Here is a 19197-nt window from a genome sequence, read left to right as displayed (position 1 = left end):
ACCTTTCTTAATTTTAAACCATTTAGTGTTCCCATGTTTTGTTTAAACAACTGCCTCTTTGTCCATGTACAAATTCCTCATGAGCCCAATTAAGTGTTCACAAATAGTCATACTTTGCAATGTGGTCCATAAGTTGTCATGATCCACACAATCAAAAGCCTTTGTGTAGTCAATAAAGCACAGATAAACATCTTTCTGGTATTATCTGCTTTCAACCAGGATCCATCAGACATCAGCAATGATATCCCTCATTCCAAGTCCTCTTCTGAATCCGCCTTTAACCTTTGGAAGTTCTCTGTCAATGTATGCTTGCAGCCATTTCCATAATACCTTTAGCAAAACTTTACTTGCACGGGATATCAAAGAAATTGTCCAATGATGTTCGCATTCCGTTGAGCCATCTCTCTTTGGAATGGGCACAAATATGGATCTCTTCCAATCAGTTGGCCAGATAGTTGTCTTCCAAATTTCTTGGCAGAGATGAGTGAATGCTTCCTGTGCCACCTTTCTTGAAATATTTCAATTTTTATTCCATCAATTCCTGGTGCCTTGTTCTTTTCCAATTCCTTCAATGCACCTTGGACTTCTTCCTTCAGTATCATTGATTCTTGATCATATGCTCCCTCTTGAAACAGTTGAACATCAACCATTTCCTTTTGGTACAGTGACTGTATTCCTTCCATCTTTTATTGATGCTTTTTGCATCATTCAATAATTTGTCCAGAGAATCCTTCAATAACAAAAGTTGAGGCTTGAATTTTTTCTTCAGTTCCCCCATCTTGAAAAATGCTGAGTGTGTTCTTCCTTTTTGGTTTTCTGATTCCAGATCTTTGCACATTTTGTTGTAATATTTGACTTTATCTTCTCGAGCTGACCTTTGAAATTTTCTGTTTAGCTCTTGAATCTCCTCATTGCTTCCATTTGCTTTAGCATCTCTATTCTAGAGAGCAAATTTCAGTGTCTCTTCTGACATCCAGTTTGATCTTTACCTTCTTTCTTGTCTTAATGACTTTTTGCTTTCTTCATGTATGAAGTTCTTGATGTCATCCCACAACTCTTCTGGTCTTTAGTGTTTAATGTATCAAATCTGTTCTAAAGATTATCTCTAAATTCAGGTGGGATATATTCAAGGCCGCATTTTGGTTCTTGTGGACTTGTTTTCATTTTGTTCAGCTTCAGTTTGAATCTGCATATGAGCAATTGATGATCTGTTCCATAATCTGCCGCTGGCCTTGTTTTGACTGTCATCTCTTTCCGCAGATGTAGTCAATTTGATTTCTGTGTATTCCACCTGGTGAGGTCCATGTGTATAATCGTCTCTTATGCTGTCTAAAGAAGATATTTGAAACGAACAAATCACTGATTTTGCAGAATTCTATCATGCGATTTTCAGCATCATTTCTATCACCAAGGCCATATTTTCCAACTACTGATCCTTCTTCTTTGTTCCCAACCTTTGCATTCCAATCACCAGTAATGATCAATACATCTTGATTGCACGTTTGATCAATTTCAGATTGAAGAAGTTGGTAGAATTCTATTTCGTCCTAACTGGCTTTAGTGGTTGGTGTGTAAACTTGAATAATAGTGGTATTAACTGATTTTCCCTGTAGGCACATGGATATTATCCTATCACAGACAGCGTTGTACCTCATGACCTATCTGGATATGTTCTTTTTGACCTGAATGCAACACCATTCCTCTTCAATTTGTCATTCCCGGCATAGTAAACCATGTGGTTGTCAGATTCAAAATGGCCAATACCAGTCCATTTCAACTCATTAATGCCTAAGATATCGATGTTTATGTGTTCCATTTCATTTTTGACAATTTGCAATTTTCCTAGATTCATACTTCGTACATTTCATGTTCCAATTATTGATGGATGTTTACAGCTGTTTCTCTTCATTTTGAGTTGTGCCCCATCAGCAAATCAAGGTCCCGTGGGCTTAACTCCCAGCACTCTATCTGACAGTGTCTCTCTATTATTCATAAGGTTTTCAGTGACTAAATATTTGGAAGTATTTCATCACTCTTTCTTCCTAGTCTGTCTTTGGCTGTAAGCTCATCTGAAACCTGTCCACCATGGGTGACCCTGCTGGTATTTAAAATACTCATGTCATAGCTTCCAGAATTATAGCAACTCAGAAGCCACCACAGTATGACAAACTGACAGACAAGTGGTGGTTGAACAACATGTTGTTATTGTGGTTTAGTGCTTTCAAGTCAATTCCAACCCATAGCGACCCTGTATAGGGTTTCCAAGAAGCAGCTGGTGAGCTTGAACCATCGACCTTATAGTTCAAACGACTTTGCAGTCTGACGCAGTAGCCCACAGTGCCACCTCAGGACTCCAGGTTGTTGTAGTAAAGTGCCGTCGAGTCGGTTCCGACCCATAGCGACCCTGTATAGGTTTTCCAAGGAGAAGCTGGTGAGCTTGAACTGCCGACTTTGCAGTTCAAACGGCTTTGCAGTCTGGCGCATTAACCCACAGTGCCTCACCAGGACTCACAGGACTCCATAGGTGCACATTAATAGCAATCCCTAGGACATTCTCTTTCTCCAATTTTACTTATATGTTCAACAAGAAGAAGAAAGGAAAGATTACAGAGCAGAAATTTTTAGAGGCTATTAGAGATCCAGAAGGGTTGTCTAATTTATTCAACCTCTAAACACAAGAAAAAAATGAAGGCACAGGAAGACTTAGATACTACCTGTTTAGATTAGAACCTGGGTGTAGAGTAAGCAAGAAATATCCACGGCTGTTGAGCCTTTTCTGACTCAGTGACCTGTGGTGTAGTGAATTAATGTCTCTTCTAGCCTTGTCTTTTGGAGTCCTGGTGTAGCGCAGTAGGATAAGGAACGAACAACTAAGCACAAGGTTGGTGGTTCATACGTACCAGTCACTCCTTGGAAACCTTATACAGGATTGCTATGAGTCACAGCTGACTCAACAGCACGTAACAACAAAAAACAAGCCTTGTCTTTGTAACTTTTCCTGAAGTCTGGGTGAGAAGTAGGTGGGGCAAGATATTGATAGGATGACATGATTCAGCTGTGAACGCTAACAGAGTTCATTGGAATTGTGAAAGCCTAGAACTGTAGTATATATAAAATGAGCCATCTCAGGAGCAGGCCTGATGGGAGGAATCTCACTACCATCGACTAAGAGTCAGGAGTGGAGCCCTGCACATTGAAGCTCCCCGACTGAGGAACAGAAGCTGTGACATCAGAGACGCGGCAGAGCAGCTGCAGTGCAGAACAAGAACCAGAGCATGGAGACAGAGCAATGGGCTTCCCAGCCCATGCAGCAAGTCAAGCTGAGTGCCTCTGGGCCAGAAGCTTGCCTGTAGAGGGGACTGACTCCAGGCGCTTAAGTGGGGAGCTATGTTTGCTGACCCACAGAGGTAGAACCAAGTGCCTTCAGACTGAGGCTTATGGTGTGTCCTGTGGGCATTTATCAGCTGCTGACTGAAACAACTGTGCCCTGAGCATTTTCTGATCCTGTACTGTAGCCTGTTAACATCCCTAATAAACCCCACAGCTGTGATTATGGTGTCTGAGTTCTGTGTGGGAACTGCAATAAACTAATGAACCTGGCTAAGTAGACAGGGTTGTGGGAGGAAATGGTTGGTGCTTCATACTTTAAGTAACCCTACAGTAGAGTGGAGTCCTGGGTGGTGTTATAGTATAAGCACTGGGCTGCCAACCACAAGGTCAGTTACCACCAGTTGCTCCCTGGAAACCCTATATAGAGTCACTATGAGTTGGAACCAGCTTGACTGTACATAACAGCAACAGTATGGAGTAGAACTGCACGGTTGTAAATCTTTAAGGACATAAACTGCCACATTTTTCTCCTATGAAGCAACTGGTGGATTCAAACCACCAAACTTTTCATTAGCAGCTAAATACTTAGCCACTATGTCACCAGTCTCTTTCAATCCAGAAACAGTACCCCAATAAGAACCAATTTCAAGAGAATATTGTTACTACTTCTTTTCGTCTTTTAATGTGCTCTAATGGTGGAAACATCAGCAAGTTAAAAAAAAAAAAATAGGGAAAAGAAGAAAAAAGTTGGAAAACTCAGATTTAACAAACTTCAAAATTTACTAAAAAGAGATAGTAATCAACACAGTATGGTACTGGAATCAGAATGACCAATATAGATCAAGGAGTCCTGGTGTGGCGCTGTGGGTTAATGTGCCAGGCTGCAAAGCCATTTGAACTGCAAGATCTGTGGTTCAAGCTCACTAGCTGCTTCTTGGAAACCCGATCCAGGGTTGTTATGGGTCGGAATCAACTCAACAGCACTTCACAACAACAACAATATAGATCAAAGGAAAAAGACTAAAAGTCTAGTTAGTAGTAAACATTTCCATTTACAGTCAATTGTGTTGGAGCAAGAATGGTGCTGGAATGATAATGCTAACAGCTGGATATCCTAATACAAAACAATACAGTTGCACCACTTCCTCATAGTATATAGGCAAATGCGAGAGCTGCTGCAGATTCAGTTCCAGGCTTCTGCTAGAAAGGGAACACTGAAATAAAGTGAGTCACAAAAGATTTTGGTTCCCCGGTGCATATAAAAATTTTGTTTACACTACACTGTAGTCAAAGTATGAGCGTTGGTATAGTGTTACAGGATAAGCACTGGACTGCTAATTGCAAGGTTGACAGTTCAAAGCCTCCAACCATTCTGTGGGAGAAAAATGAGAATTTCTGCTTCCATAAAGATCTGCAGCCTCAGAAATCCTATACAGGGTCGCTATGAGTTGGAACCGACTCAGTGGCAGTGAGCTCTCATTTTGAGCAAAGTGTGCAAAAATATTATGAAAATCTTTGAAATATTATGAATTAGCAAAACATGACCACATGCTATTGGGAAAATACCACTGATAGAATTGCCAATTGATGGAGGGTTGCCATAAACCTCCAATATCTGCAAAGTGAACTCAAGTGAAGTGGAGTGAAATGAGATAAACCTGTAAATAAAAATGGACTCCCAATGGATTATACACCTAAATGTAAGAGTTACAACTATAGAACTCTTAGAAGAAACATAGGACTCGATCTTCAGGACCTGGGTGAGACAAAGCCTTCTTAGTTACAGCACAAACAAATGACAAACTATATATGAGGGGATTCAAAAAAGTTTGTGGAAACATTTAATTATTTTTTTAATTAACTTTTTCCATGAACTTTTAAAAGCCCACTTTAGATATAATGAATGTACTTTTATTAAAATTAAAAATTTTTGTGCTTCAAAGGACCTCAGTAGGAATGTGAAAAGAAACCTTCAGCAAGAGGTAAAATAATTGGAAATCATATAACTCCTGGTGTGGCATGCTAGGATAAGTAAGCACTGGACTGCAGACCACAAGGCTGGCAGTTTAAACCCATGGGCTGATGCTCGGAAACCCTATACAGGATCTCTATGAGTCAGAACCGACTTGATGGCACTTAACAACATCTAGAATACAATAACTTGCATTCAGAATGTATTTTCTTATAATTTACTTAAGAATTCCAGAACACTCATTCTCTGCATTGATGTCCACAGCTTGTCATGATCCACATAATCAAAAGCCTTTGTGTAGCAAGTAATGCACAGGTAAACATCCTTCTGGTATTCTCTACTTTCAGCCAAGATCCATCTGACGTCAGTAATGATATCACTTGTTCCACGTCCTCTTCTGTATCCAACCTGAACCTCTGGCAGCTCCCTGTCAATACACTGCTGCAGTGGTTTTTGAATTATCTTTAGCAAAATTTACTTCCATGTGAAGTTACTGATGCTGTCCATTGATTTCCACATTCCCATGGGTCACCTCTCTTTGGAATGGGGACAAATATGGATTTCTTCAAATCTTTTTTCAGATCAGCCACTCTGTTCTAGGATCCCTGGTAGTGTAATGGATTATGAGCTGGGCTGCTAACTGCTGTTAACAGCAAGGGTAGTAGTTCAAATCTATCAACACTCCATGGAAGACAGATGAGTCTTTATGCTCCCCAAAAGATTTACAGCCATAGAAAACCCTACACAGGGTCACTATAAATCATACTGACTCAACAGCACACCACCACTACCACCACTATGATTTAATTCTCCAAAATGGAGACATTTGATTCAATTTTAAAGGATTTCTACTGTTGTTGGGTGGATACCTGGTCCCTTTTCCTTTACTTCATGTTCTGTTGGTCTTCCCCCGAGACTTGAATCCCGATTCCTGTCTTAATCTCCCAGATGTCATTATCCACTTTCTAAAGCATCTGTGCAGTGTTTAATATATCACAATGATGGACAAAAGCTTTGAAATCACTTTCAGTAAAGGAGGAAGCAGTAGTGTTTTCCTTCTTTTTGTGACAGTGCCTGGACACCATTACCACAGCAGCAGAGGACACTCACCGGTACCAATCTTCTTTCCTAAGGAAGTGGAAACGACTGGCTGGTTTTGTTTGAAGTAATAAACTCAGTTCCCCCCAAATTACCTATTGGAAGGAAATATACTTGATATCAGCCAATAATACATAAAATCAGTTATGTACTGCTCAATTAAAAGATTCAGTGAATTAGGAAAGTTTTATTGTCAGGATACCAAGGAACAATGTAAAATAGCATCAAGCTGGTATGTTTTCTAACTTTCAGAAAGAACAGGAAATATCACTCATTTTAAAAACTAAAGAAAAGGCGTAAAAACATACATAACCAGTAATGCATTATATTAATAAGGCAAAAAGATGGAAGATAAATTAGGGGGATGTGGAGATGGAAAGAGTCAACAAACAACCTGAAAAATTGCAATCTATCATTAGGACCAGATGGCATTCTCAGAGACTTCAAAGGTAGCTGAGCACTCACAAAACATGCAGCTTATCATTAAAAACAAGTGCTACAGCAGAAGATCAAATAACCTCAGAAATTTGGTAGGGCTGACCTTAGACACATCAGTTGTGCTAAACCAGAATACAGGATTTGCTACAGATATGTCTGCAAGTTTTTAGTACAAGAATTGTAACGACAAGCCAACATTTCCACTTTCTGGTTTATAAGACTACACTTTACTTCAATTACATTTTACAAGGGTGTTTTGTTACATGTATTTTATTTTAAAGATCATCATCCTCCCCTCCAATTATTCAGGATCTTTTGTAAGAATTTTTAGACCTGTAAAAAATCTGGAGCTTATTTAGGAGTATCTGGTAAGACTTGCCATGGAGCAAAACAAAACAATCAGAATTGCAGGGATAGATGGCCACTTTAGGAGCCGTGGTATCACAGTAGTCAAGCATTTGACAGCTTACCAAAAGGTCTTGCATCCAAATCCACCAGTAGCTCTGTGGGAGAAGAGACCTGGTGGCTGGTGGCGTACTCTCATAGATGATGGCCTAGGAAACTCCACAGAGTAGTTTTACGTTGTCATATGTTCTGGTTGTTAGGTGCTTTTAAGTTGGTTCCAACTCATAGTGACCCTGTGCCTGGTCCTGCCCTGTCCTCACAATTGTTATGTTTGAGTCCATTGTACCTGCCACTGTATAGATCCACCTTGTTGAGGTGCTAACCCTCCACTTTACCAGGCATGATGTCCTTCTCCAGGGACGGGTTCCTCCTGACAATGTCTCCTCATCCTTGTTTCTAAGAAGCGTTCTGGCTGCACCTTTTCCAAGATGGAGTGTTTTGTAGTTCTGGCAGTCCATGGTACTTTCAATATTTTCGCCAACACCATAATTCAAATGCATCAATTCTCCCATAGTCTTCCTTACTCACTGTCCATCTTTCACAGGCATGAAGTGATGGAAAATACCATGGCTCGAGTCAGATGCCCCTTAGTCCTCAAAGCTGACAGCTTTGAGGTGTTTTGCAGATAGGGTCACTATAACTTGGAATTGACTTGATGGCATATTACTTACGATAAAAGCAAGTGCTCATTCAGTTCCCAATGTGTGCCTCTTAGACTCATACCTGAGGAGTGGTTATGAGTAAGAGAGAAAAATAAAACCCTCTACTGTCTCTGTGGCAGTGGGAAATTAAATTAGTGGGGCCAGATAACAGGAGTCCTGAATAAGAAACATTTTCATTTTGAGTTTTTCTCCTATGTTGTTTTTATTGTTGTTAAGTGCTGTCAAGTTGGTTCCAACCCACAGAGACTCTGGATAGGGTTCTGAGGAGCAGCTGGTGAGCTTAAACTGCCAACCTTGTGGTTCAAACCAAATTTGCAGTCCAGCACATTAACCCACAGTATCACACCAAGACTCCAAAACAGTATCATTTAAAATGTTGTTTTTTAAGTGCCGTCGAGTCTGTTCTGACCCATAGTGACCCTGTATAGGGTTTACAAGCAGCTGGTGAACTTGAACTGCCGATCTTACAGTTCAATCTAACTTTGTAGTCCAGTGCATTAACCCACAGTGCCACTTCAGGGCTCCTTTTCCTTCTGTTGTTGTTAACTTTTCCTTCGATTGTGTCGATTCTGACCCATAGCAACCCTGTATAGGGGTTTCAAGGAGCAGCTGGTGAGCTTGAACCACTGACCTTGCAGTTCAAACAGCTTTGCACTCTGGCGCATTCACCCACAGCGCCACACCAGGACTCCCCTTTTTCCTATAGACATAGAGAAATCATTGCTGGTTTTAAACTGGAAACTGGCATGATGAGTTACTAATTTTAGAAAGATGTATTTAGCTTGGCATTCCAATTTGGAATGCGTGAGGCCATGTTCTATTAACAAGAATTACAAAACTACCTGCTCTACCTCTGCATCCATCCTTACATTACAACTGCCAGCAGGATGTTTCTATGCAACAACTCTGATTTGTATTACTCAGTCACATAAAGCAGTCCCCAGCATGCAGGGGATAATCCAAAGACTTTTGCATGGTCCACAAGGTCCTTTAAATACAGCTTTTGTCAGTCCTTTACCTTGTCTCATACTCCACTCCTTCATTTTGTTATTGGCAAGAGCTGTGGAGTTGGCTCCAACTCACAGTGACTCTGTAGAGTTTCAGTTAGCAGTCCATTGCGTACCCTACCGCACCATATAAGGACTCTTTTGGTAATATACAGGAGTCCTGGTGTGGCACTGTAGGATAAACACTGGATCAAACCCACCACCTGCTCCTTGGAAAAACTAAACAAGGTTGCTATGAATTGGAACTGACTTGATGGCACTTCTAACAACAGAGCATTTTCAAGACTTTCCTCATGCAGTTCCCTCTGTCAAGAAGGCCTAGCCCATCCCTGACCCCCAACCAAGACTTCTGCCTAGGCATTCCCTCTTGATAGGGTTTACCCTGATCTCCTAGAGAGTTGAGTAGCAAAGAGGATGGATGGAGTTCATTAGCTACTTCAATGTGATCCTTTTCTTACACATTTGTATCATTTTCTTGTACCAGAGAGGTAGCTCCGTCATGGTAGGAACTTTGTCTTGGTGTTTTGGTGCCTTTAAGGTCTAGTACATAACTTCTGCTGCTGTTTCATGCTGTCAACCCTATATAGGTTTTCTGGGAGCAGAAAGCCTCATCTTTATCTCCCAGAGTGGCTGGTGGATTCAAACTGCTGACCATACGGCTAGCAGCACAACACATAACCCACTGTGCTACCAGGCTTCCTAGTCAATAACTGTTATTATTGTTAAGTGTCGTTCAGTAAGTTTTGACCCACAGCGGACCTGTATAGGGTTTCTGAGGAGTGGCTGGTACGGTTTGAACTGCCAACCTTGTGGCTCAAATTGACCTTGTCATCCAGTGCCTTATCCTGCAGCACCACACCAGGACTCCAGTACATAATTATTGCTCAATAAAAGCTTACTGAAACTCAGAGCCTCAGATGATCAAAAGAGTCCTTTTCTTCTGAGGAGAAATATCTGTGGGCACTCCTAGCTTTTAACTGGGGAGACTAACTAACTGCTTTGTTAGTTCTCTTGGTAGATGACTGATATCTACGAAACATCCACAGTCACACAAATCAGTGTTTAGAACACTGCGGTAGTTCCTAATTCTAATAGATAGGTAATTAAATCTGATATTTTGTTCCATTTTATCTTGTACTACTTTTCTCTGAAGCCTGAATCTTCAAGCAGAAAGTTCTGAAATGTCCTTGGTGGGTATCTTGCTCTTTTTTAGCAAGCTGATACTCCAGGCTTGCTCACTGTTGCTATTAGCTGTGATCCAACTGTCTCTCAACTCATGGAGTCCCCATGCACACACAACAGGATGAAATGCTGTGTGGTCCTATACCATCCTTATAATCAGGTGTGGGTAAGACTGATTCAGAGGGTTTTCAGTTGTTGATTTTGTAAAGTAGATTGATAGGGAGAAGACCATCTGGAGTCAGAAGCAGAGAATGGAGTGGTGCTGCCACTAGCCAAGGGAATGTGCATTGCACCAGAAGCTGGAAGAGGCAAGGTAGGATTCTCCCCAAGTGACTTTGAAAAAAAGCACGACCCTGATGATATTTTTTCATTTAGGGTTCTGACCTTCCACACTGTGAGAGAATAAATTTCTGCAGTCTTAAGTCATAATTTGTTATTACAGCCCTAGGAAACGAATATACAACAGCTGAACTCCTAATATTAAAATCTGTCTCTCTACAAGCAGGTAATAGGATTCTCTTGGATACCTACACAGTATAATATGATTGAGGCCACACAGAAGTGCATAGCTAAACCTGACTAGGACTCAGGAAGTGATATTCAAGCTGTAATCTGAAATATGAGTATGAATTCTCCCAAACGGGTAAGGGTGAGGTACCTATTTATAATTGCTGTTGCTGCATGCCACTGAGTCAGTTTTGACTCATAGAGACCCAGTGTAGGATTTTTGAGGCTGTGAATCTTTACAGGAGCAGAAAGCTTCATCATTCTCTTGTGGAGCAGCTGGTGGATTCCAAATGCTGACCTTGCTAATGCAGCCAAACACATAACCCACTCTACTACCAGGGTTCCTTATAATTATCATTACTTTTGCTAGAATAAGGTGCTTATGAGCACAGGAAAATATGATATGATCACTAACCATACATAAGATTCATTCAGAATACGATTCATCAATGTATTGCTACTGGGGATATTAGTAAACATGTAATTTCAGGAAAAGACAAGACAGACAGGCATTCAGTTGTAGCACTTGTATACTGCATCCTAAATCAGTCTTCTTTTTTGAAACCATATTTAATGTAAGTGGGATTCCTGAAGAAATGGAGATTTGCCAGTTGGCTCTGAATATAACTACAAGTGAACAGCAATGTCTCCATTAATCATTTCTAAGCTGTTTTAAAAAAATATTTCATTAAAAAATTCCTCTACACTATATTAGTTGCGGATTTTACACCAAGGAGATATCTATATCCATCATTTCATTAATAAACTCTGACATTTCTGACAATGATGCTACACACACTGTTTTTTAAAAAAAATGCAACTAACCTAAATTCTTGAAGTCAGTGAAAGCTGATAGAGGAACATGAATTAAATTTTGATGACATTAAATAATGTACTAAATGGCTATGGCTAACTGACTTACTAAGAAGCACAGGCTTGAGTACTACAGAGGAACAGGTATGAAACTGGGTACTGGGACTCTTTCCTTTTTGACTGTTCAATGTTACATTCAAATTCAAATGTACTAAGGAAGGGGCACTCAAAGATACAAAAGGCCCAAGTGGAAGAGCATACATTCTCATTTTGAGCTAAAGTGGTAGGTTTCTGTTTATACAAATAGTCATGTCAATGACACTGTGAACATTCACAACAGAACTCTTGGCTTCCTGAATACAATAGAGAGAAACAAAACAAAGCTCCTTAAGGGTATCACATCTCCTTGAGTCAGAAGAAACAATACCTGGTTTGTTGTGTTTGTTTTTCCTTTGTGCTTATTTTACCCCATTACTCTAGGTCTTCCCACAAAGGAAGGGAATCAAGTAAAATAGGAAAGCTGTAAAGATGAATAACAGTAGCTATATGTCATGGGTCGGACCCTACTCGATGGCACTTAACAACAACAACAACAATTAGTATAGACACAGGGTGAGTGTTCTCTTCTTGGAGATATTTACAGATACAACTGTTTGGGATGTGGGAGCTCTTAACACAGACGATCTGTTTAAGGGGGAGATGACCCTGGATAGCATTTCTGAAATCAAATTCCATGGAACACTAGCATGCCATGAAATGTTAATAGGTGTTATTTGAGAAAAAGCTGGTGTCTGCCAAATTATTTGGGAATCTGCCTACAATATCATATAGTCACCAAAATGAGCATACTAAAGTCCCTTTGAAGTAAGAAAGCTATGCAAATTTATTTAACCCCGGATTTGCAAATTATTTGATCAGACCATTTCTTTTGTGTAAAAAGGTAGAATCCCTTTCTATCTTACAATCTGTGAAGTCCTGGAAAAAATAAACATACTTCAAATTTAGCATGCTAAACTGACATTGCCTGATCCCAATTTTGACACACAAATGAACAAAAACAATGAGAATGCAAATTTCTATGAAAACATCTCAAAAGGCTGATACAAAGGGATGGATTTCTTTTCAGTCCATTACCTGAGAGAGTTGTTAATTCATTTATGCTCCATGAACACACAAATTTGCATGGTCAGATCTACTCTGGGTTTCAATTCCATCATAACAGGATTGGAATCTATTTATAAAAACAACTATTGTTGTTGTTGTTAAGTGCTTTTGAGTTGGATCCGACCCACAGTGACACTGTTGACACTGTATAGGGTTTCCTAGGAGTGGCTGGTGAGCTTGAACCGCTGACTCTGCAGTTCAAACCAACCTTGCAGTCCAGTGTATTAATCCACAGTGCCGCATCAGGGCTCCTCTAAAACAACTATACCGATACCTACCAAAGATTGTATAAACAGGGGAAAAACTATTAACATTATAATTTAATCTGTTATGTCAATAGTGTCTAAAATGTTTCAAAAAGATAACGATGAAGAATAGAAATCTTTCTCTGTAATATCAAATTCTATGTTTTCTAAACAAAACCCCCACTGCTTTCAAGTCAATTCCAATGCATAGCAACCCCTTAAGACAGAGTAGAACTGCCCCATAGGAATCCAAGGCTGTAAATCTATTTGTAAACAGACTGTCACATCTTTCTCCTGCAGATCTGCTTTTGCTTAGCAGAGGAACTTTAATCACGACACCACCAAGGCTCCTCCACAGAGTCCAGGGTTCACGAAAAAGAAAGGGTATTAGCACCTCACAGTTGAAAATTATATTACCAGGCACTGATGACTCAGGATTAATGAGCTAGGACAATTATAATGACTTCCCTGGTTCTAAATCCCTGCCAATACCACCAATCACCACAGCAGGAGTTCCTCAGTGCAGTGGGAGTCCTGGATCTGTCCCAAGCCAGTGTGTCTGTCTCAACCCAGTGTAGGCCTCATCTCCATGTGGTTCTGAGATGCTAGTCACTATGTGCACGAATATCCTTTTGGAGCTACATCACACCTTGTATTCCATCTTAGTTATTTAGGCCTCAATCTGCTAGCCTATACTTTTTGACTTCATGGGCCACCCAGGAAGTGTGTGTCTAAACTCTTTTCCCTAAAGCTCTAAGTAACTTGAGTCTGGCCTCTTGCTACCAGGTATCTTCACTTGTCTGCATTGTAACATGATGTTCTCTGCCTGCAGTGCTGTTGGGCTTTTACCATAACAGAGTCTGAGAAGAACCTAACCTATCGGCATAGTTTCAGCCTGTTTCTCTAATCACAGGAATTTCCTTCTAGGGTTGAGTTATAAGTGCCGTGAAGTAGGTTCTGACTCATAGAGACCCCTGTATAAGGTTTCCAAGGAGTGGCTATTGAGTTTGAACTGACGACCTTGTGGTTCAATGCTTATCCTACAGTGTCATACCAGGACTCCCTGACTTCATTGTTGTTGTTGTTAAGTGCCGTTGAGTTGGTTCTGACCCACAGCGATCCTATATAGGGTTTTCAAGGAGCAGCTGGTGAACTTGAACCACCGATCTTGTGTTTCAAATTGACTTTGCGGTCCAGCGCATTAACCCACAGCATCGCACCAGGACCTACCCTGACTTCATTAATAAGGGCATACTACTAAAGTCTAGTTTGGATAATCATTCGACAAGTGTGTATATATGTGTGTGTATGCCTCTCAATTCAACGTTCTCTCTCGAGTTCATTGTTACCCCATTAAACTTTAATCTTGTCAAACCACTTAATCTGCAGAATCAAGTGATAACATTTGAGACTACATGATCTGGCTTCAATTTCTCTTTCCAAAGTTCTCTTTCCTCTGGTTCCATATACCTCTCATTTTCTCCAGGCAACCTGAATTAACCCAGTATTTGCCCTTAGTTTTTCTATCGTTCTCCTCCTTGTGCCCAGGTCTGGAATGTTTTTTCTTCATTTCTGCAAATCCAAATGTTATTCAACTTCAAGGCCCAGTACCACTGCTGAGAATAATCTCTTTCTTCCTGAATTTGCATCAGTCTGATGGTTCTTAGCACTTTTTAGCTTGTAATACAGTTATTTGTGTACTTCTTCTACCTTCTGTATTAGACTTCTGCTTCTCATCTGTGTGTTCTATAGCATCTAACACAGCAGCTGGCACATAGCGGATGCCGAGTGAACCAATCCTCAGTTCTATCAATAGCTCTTTCAGATTTGCACTGCTCATTACAAATGGGCTGCAGTGAGATGGATGTGTCCCAATATAGCCATACTCTCTTGGAGTAAAGGATCCTACAAATCATCTATTTCAGTGGTCCTCCATCAGTTTCCTGACTTCATATACCTGATGAATTACATTTACATATGTGCAACTAACTCTTAAGGATATATATCGCATTCACACATACCATCCTTTTATACAGACTCTAAATTATATATAATGCAGGCTCCCTAGCTGTAAGCTTAACCTCTTTCTTTTCCTTGTATTTGGCAGATGCAGTTAAAAGGATGCTAATATGCTAATAAAATCTAACTCCTTCATTTACAAGCTAGGAAACTGTGACCATGAGCACAAAAATACTTCATAATCACAGACTCTGTTAGAAGCAGAAGTGGGAGTAAGATCCAGGTTTTCTGACTCCTTGTCCTATGAACTTTCCACTATATACTGTACTGTCTATGATCATTGCTGCTGCAGACATAACTCACTCTTAGGACTATGTAGTTCATTAGGGTAATTATTATTATTATTAATGCTTTATTGTGAATTATGTGATAGTTTACATGGGAGGACATTAGCTTCACATTGATCCCGTCATATATCGTTTCCTTGCCATGATTACCATCCCCTCCATTCAACATCCACCAACCAAACGGTATACCCCGCAAGCCTGCCCCCCGGTCATCCACACACAGACCCTCTTCCTCTCCGGGTCCAAAGTCCCCAGCGCTCCATATCCCCAGGTCATCTCTGCCTCCATCCCTGGCATCACTGCTTCTCTGTGTAGGGTTCCGTTCTCTGCTCTTCTCCCTTGATGGTCCCAGAGACCTCCACTCCTAGACTGCAAAGTCAATCACTCCCCTCCCTTTGTCACAAAATGTCTACCTTTACATTTCCAGCCCTTACAATCAGTCCTGATAACAATTATTCACCATTGTGTCGCAAGAGACCTATCCGCATCTCCTTTCATCAACCCGGACTAGACAGAATGGATACTACTCAGTGGAGATTCTACCTTGCTCCACGCACGCCCTCTGGATCTAGGTTCCCTCTTGAAAGTTTGTAAGCCAGTCACTTCTTGTCTCTGTAGCCCCTCCACATTCTGGGTAGCCAATGTCCATTTTGCCCATCCCTGTCCTCTCTGTGTGTAGAGGGGGTGGGAATGATCCTTACTGTGAAGATTTATTCCCTCTTTTGAGCTACTGCTTTCATAGGTGTATGTCAAGTTCATCAAACTGTATTAGATTATTCTTTTTCCCCCTCTTTTTTCTTCTTCTGGTTGAGTTGTGATCATCCAGTCATTGAAGCCAGGTCAAGTGGGTATTATCTGCAAGTGTGGGTGTACTTATGCATGTGCCCTCTCTTATTAGCTGGATGCTCCACTCTCCACTCTAGTCCTCTGTGGCCATGTTGTTGACTCTGGGTCCAAGAGTCCCATGGACTTGCCAACTGCTGGTCAACCAGGTCTCCATCCGGGTTCACAGGAGTCCACTGAGCATTGTAGGGCTCAGCTCTCAGTTTTATTGCTGCTTTTCCCTCACTTCCCTTATCCGTGACAAATGTGGTCACCAATCAGGGCATGTATTCCCATTGAGTCTTAGTCTTAGAAGGGGGTTTGCCCTGAGGGGGGCCCCCCTGACCACTTTCCTTGATGTCTCCTCGGCAGCCATTTGTTTGTTCTTGTAGTAATCAGTTGGTTCCAGGCTGGTCTGCTTGTCCTTTCAAGTGGAAATTTCCCCTCAGAAGATTCTGGATGCTGTTCAGGATTCCACCTATGGTCTTGTGTAATGTAGAGGCTCTGCAGGAAGCCTCCTTCATTGGGCACATTGTAGCCCCATTTTAGGTATTCCAATCCAATTAGTTATAGGCAGAAGACGGACTTACAAGCTTTCTAAGGTGGTATTTCTGGCTTTTCCTTTCTCTTCCTCTCCAGTGTCTTTTTTATGCTGGTACGCCAGGGAAACCAAGATTCAAAAGACAGTCAAGCATCTTAACATTATTTCCCCCCTTCTCCCCATTCAAACCATGTCTCAATCTCTGTATCCCAGAGCCCTGTTGTTCCAGGATTGTGCATACATTATTATTTGCCTCTGTCCCACTTCAGCTTCACATTCATCTTATCGTATTTCATTTCATTGCAATGATTACAATCCCCTCCATGCATCATCAGATAACCAAAGGATACACCCCACAGGTCCACCCTCACTGGCTGTCAGCAAACAGCTCCTCTCCCTCCCTGAGTCTCGTGTCCCCAGCCACTCCACCTGTCCACGCCATCTCTGTCTCCACACCTAGCCTCACTGCCTCTCTGGGTAGGGTCACACTTTCTGCTTTTCTCACTTGATGGTCCCAGGGACCTCTGCTCCTAGGCTGCAAAATCAATTTCCTCATTTTGCCAAGAAAAGAACCCTCACAGTCAGTCCTGGTGGCAGGTATTCACTGTTGTACCAAAAGAGTCTTATCCCCATTTCCTTTCCTCAGCCCAGTCCCAACAGTTTGGAAATCATTCAGTGGAGGTTCTGCCTATCCATTAGGGTTCTATTTAGTTGTAGTGCGTGCATATTTTTAAGGCTTTCAATTTGCAAGAAACGAGTCTCTGCTTCTCACCTTCCTTCCCTTCCCCTTTCAGGCTCCAGAGTAGAAATTTACTTATTTGGTACTTTAATGAAGATAGTTTGATTGATATTATGTTACTGTTCAACAACAGTTACTGCTATTAATTGCTTTATAATGGTAATTACGATTAGAGGGTACAAGATAGTTTCCTTTCTAATAGGCTATTACTGGTGAATAGTAGCTTGTTACATAACAGAAAATGGTGTTAAGTAAACACAATTACAATTCAAGGTCTTTACTCTTAAAAACCAAATCTCTCTAAGTATTTGGCTTAAAAAAATGTAAAGCCAGGCCTCTGTAATTACTGGAGGTAGTGATTTTCATCTTCCAGTTAAGGGGAAAAAATTAATCATGTAATGAAGATATTGTTACAGAAATAAGGAGACTGATAATTCCTTCCTTCCTTTTTTTTTTTTTAAGTGATAGTTTACATGGGGAACATGGGTTTTGCATTCATCCTATCCTATTTTGTTTTATTGCAATGATTATAATCCCCTCCATGCATCATCATTTAACAGTACTTACTTCTATTCCCTCTGGTTTAGTTTTTTTTTTTTTTGGATGTACACAAGAACACTCAGTAATATATAATCATTTAAACAATAGGAGGACGAATTCTGCAAGCCAGCCTCCTGGCTGCCAGCACATTGCCTTTCTCTTTCTATGAGTCTATAGTCCTCAGCTGCTCTATCTCTCATGTCTTCATTTCTGCCTCTATTTCTGGTGTTGCTGCTTTTCTGGGTAAGGTCCCAAGTTCTGATTGTGCTCTTCTCTCTTGCTGGTCTTAGGGTCCTCTGTTCCTGGAATATAAGATTAACTACTCTTCCCTTTATGTTATAAAACTTCTACCTTTACAGTTGTGACAATCGCAGTTAGTCATGATAACAGTTACTCAGTATTGCATCAAAAGAATCCTATTCCCATCTCCTTTCACCAAATCTATTTAGAAAGATGAAAACTATTCAATGGGGATTCTGCTTTCCCCGCTTCCCCGTATACTCTGAAACTATACTTCCTCTTGAAAACTTGTAAACCAGTCACTTCGCACCCTTATAGCAATACTTCCTCTCTTAAAAAGCCAAAAGCACACATTAACTTTAATATGCTCAGTTCCTCTCTCAATGCATACATATCTCATATTCAACTATTTCTTCCCCCATAGGAATTACAGAAGCAAAAAGCACTTTCCAATTAGTGTTGATGAGAATGCTGAGTTCCATCAACAACATTGAATGCCCCCATCCAAAGGGCAGACATCCTTTTTTATGACCCCATACAACAGCAAGTACGATGCCAATCCAGTCACCACATAATCTACACCAAATGCCACCACAGCATGGCACTGTCCAGAGAGTGAGTGGGGTGATCCAAAGGTATCTGTAACAGAGTCCCTATCGGGAAACAAAACAAAACCCAATGTCAATGAATCAGGGGTCAGCCTTGATTCCAGCTCAAGCTCTATATGATTCATCTGTAATCATTTTAAAGTCATATTTAGACTTCTGAAGTAGCAGCAACAGTAGTTGTTATAATAGTGACACAAAGGTCATCTGACTTGCTCCAGGTCACACAGCGTTGAACTGACAACTACGTTTGAAGCTGGTTTGTCCAATTCCAAAGACTATGTTTGAACTTCCCACTGTTCTTGTGATAGACCTTCATCTTCAAATCATTCTTCCCTGTATTTTCACACCGCTTCAAGGTTTACACAGAGCTTGCATATACACTGTCTTTCCTTGAACTCATAATAATGCCACTAAGGAATTATCAGCAGTTTTCTGATGAAACTGAGGCTCAGAGAGAAAAGTCAGATGAGTTTTCCCCAGTTCATACTGTTCCAAAACAGCAATTTCAGGATTAGAATCCAGGTCTTCTGACTCCCATCCCGGTTTTTCCCTCCACGTATTCTAATTATTCAATATTG

At 40.8% G+C, this 19197-nt stretch overlaps 1 protein-coding gene across 1 annotated transcript in view; it reads right to left on the bottom strand.

Moving 5' to 3' along the window:
* ZNF277 (zinc finger protein 277) overlaps positions 1-14663 on the bottom strand; it is a 127418-nt gene extending 112755 nt beyond the window's left edge. The window contains exon 1 of the mRNA XM_006859355.1: positions 14534-14663. Within this exon, the coding sequence (XP_006859417.1) occupies positions 14534-14663 (130 nt within the window). The remainder of the gene's footprint in view (positions 1-14533) is intronic.
* Between the last annotated feature and the right edge of the window lie 4534 nt (positions 14664-19197).

The sequence above is a fragment of the Chrysochloris asiatica genome, unplaced genomic scaffold (assembly GCF_000296735.1).
Source record: "Chrysochloris asiatica unplaced genomic scaffold, ChrAsi1.0 scaffold00032, whole genome shotgun sequence".
NCBI lineage: Eukaryota > Metazoa > Chordata > Mammalia > Afrosoricida > Chrysochloridae > Chrysochloris > Chrysochloris asiatica.
The sequence above is the reverse complement of the archived record's forward strand: the minus strand, read 5'-3'. Positions and strand labels throughout refer to the sequence as shown.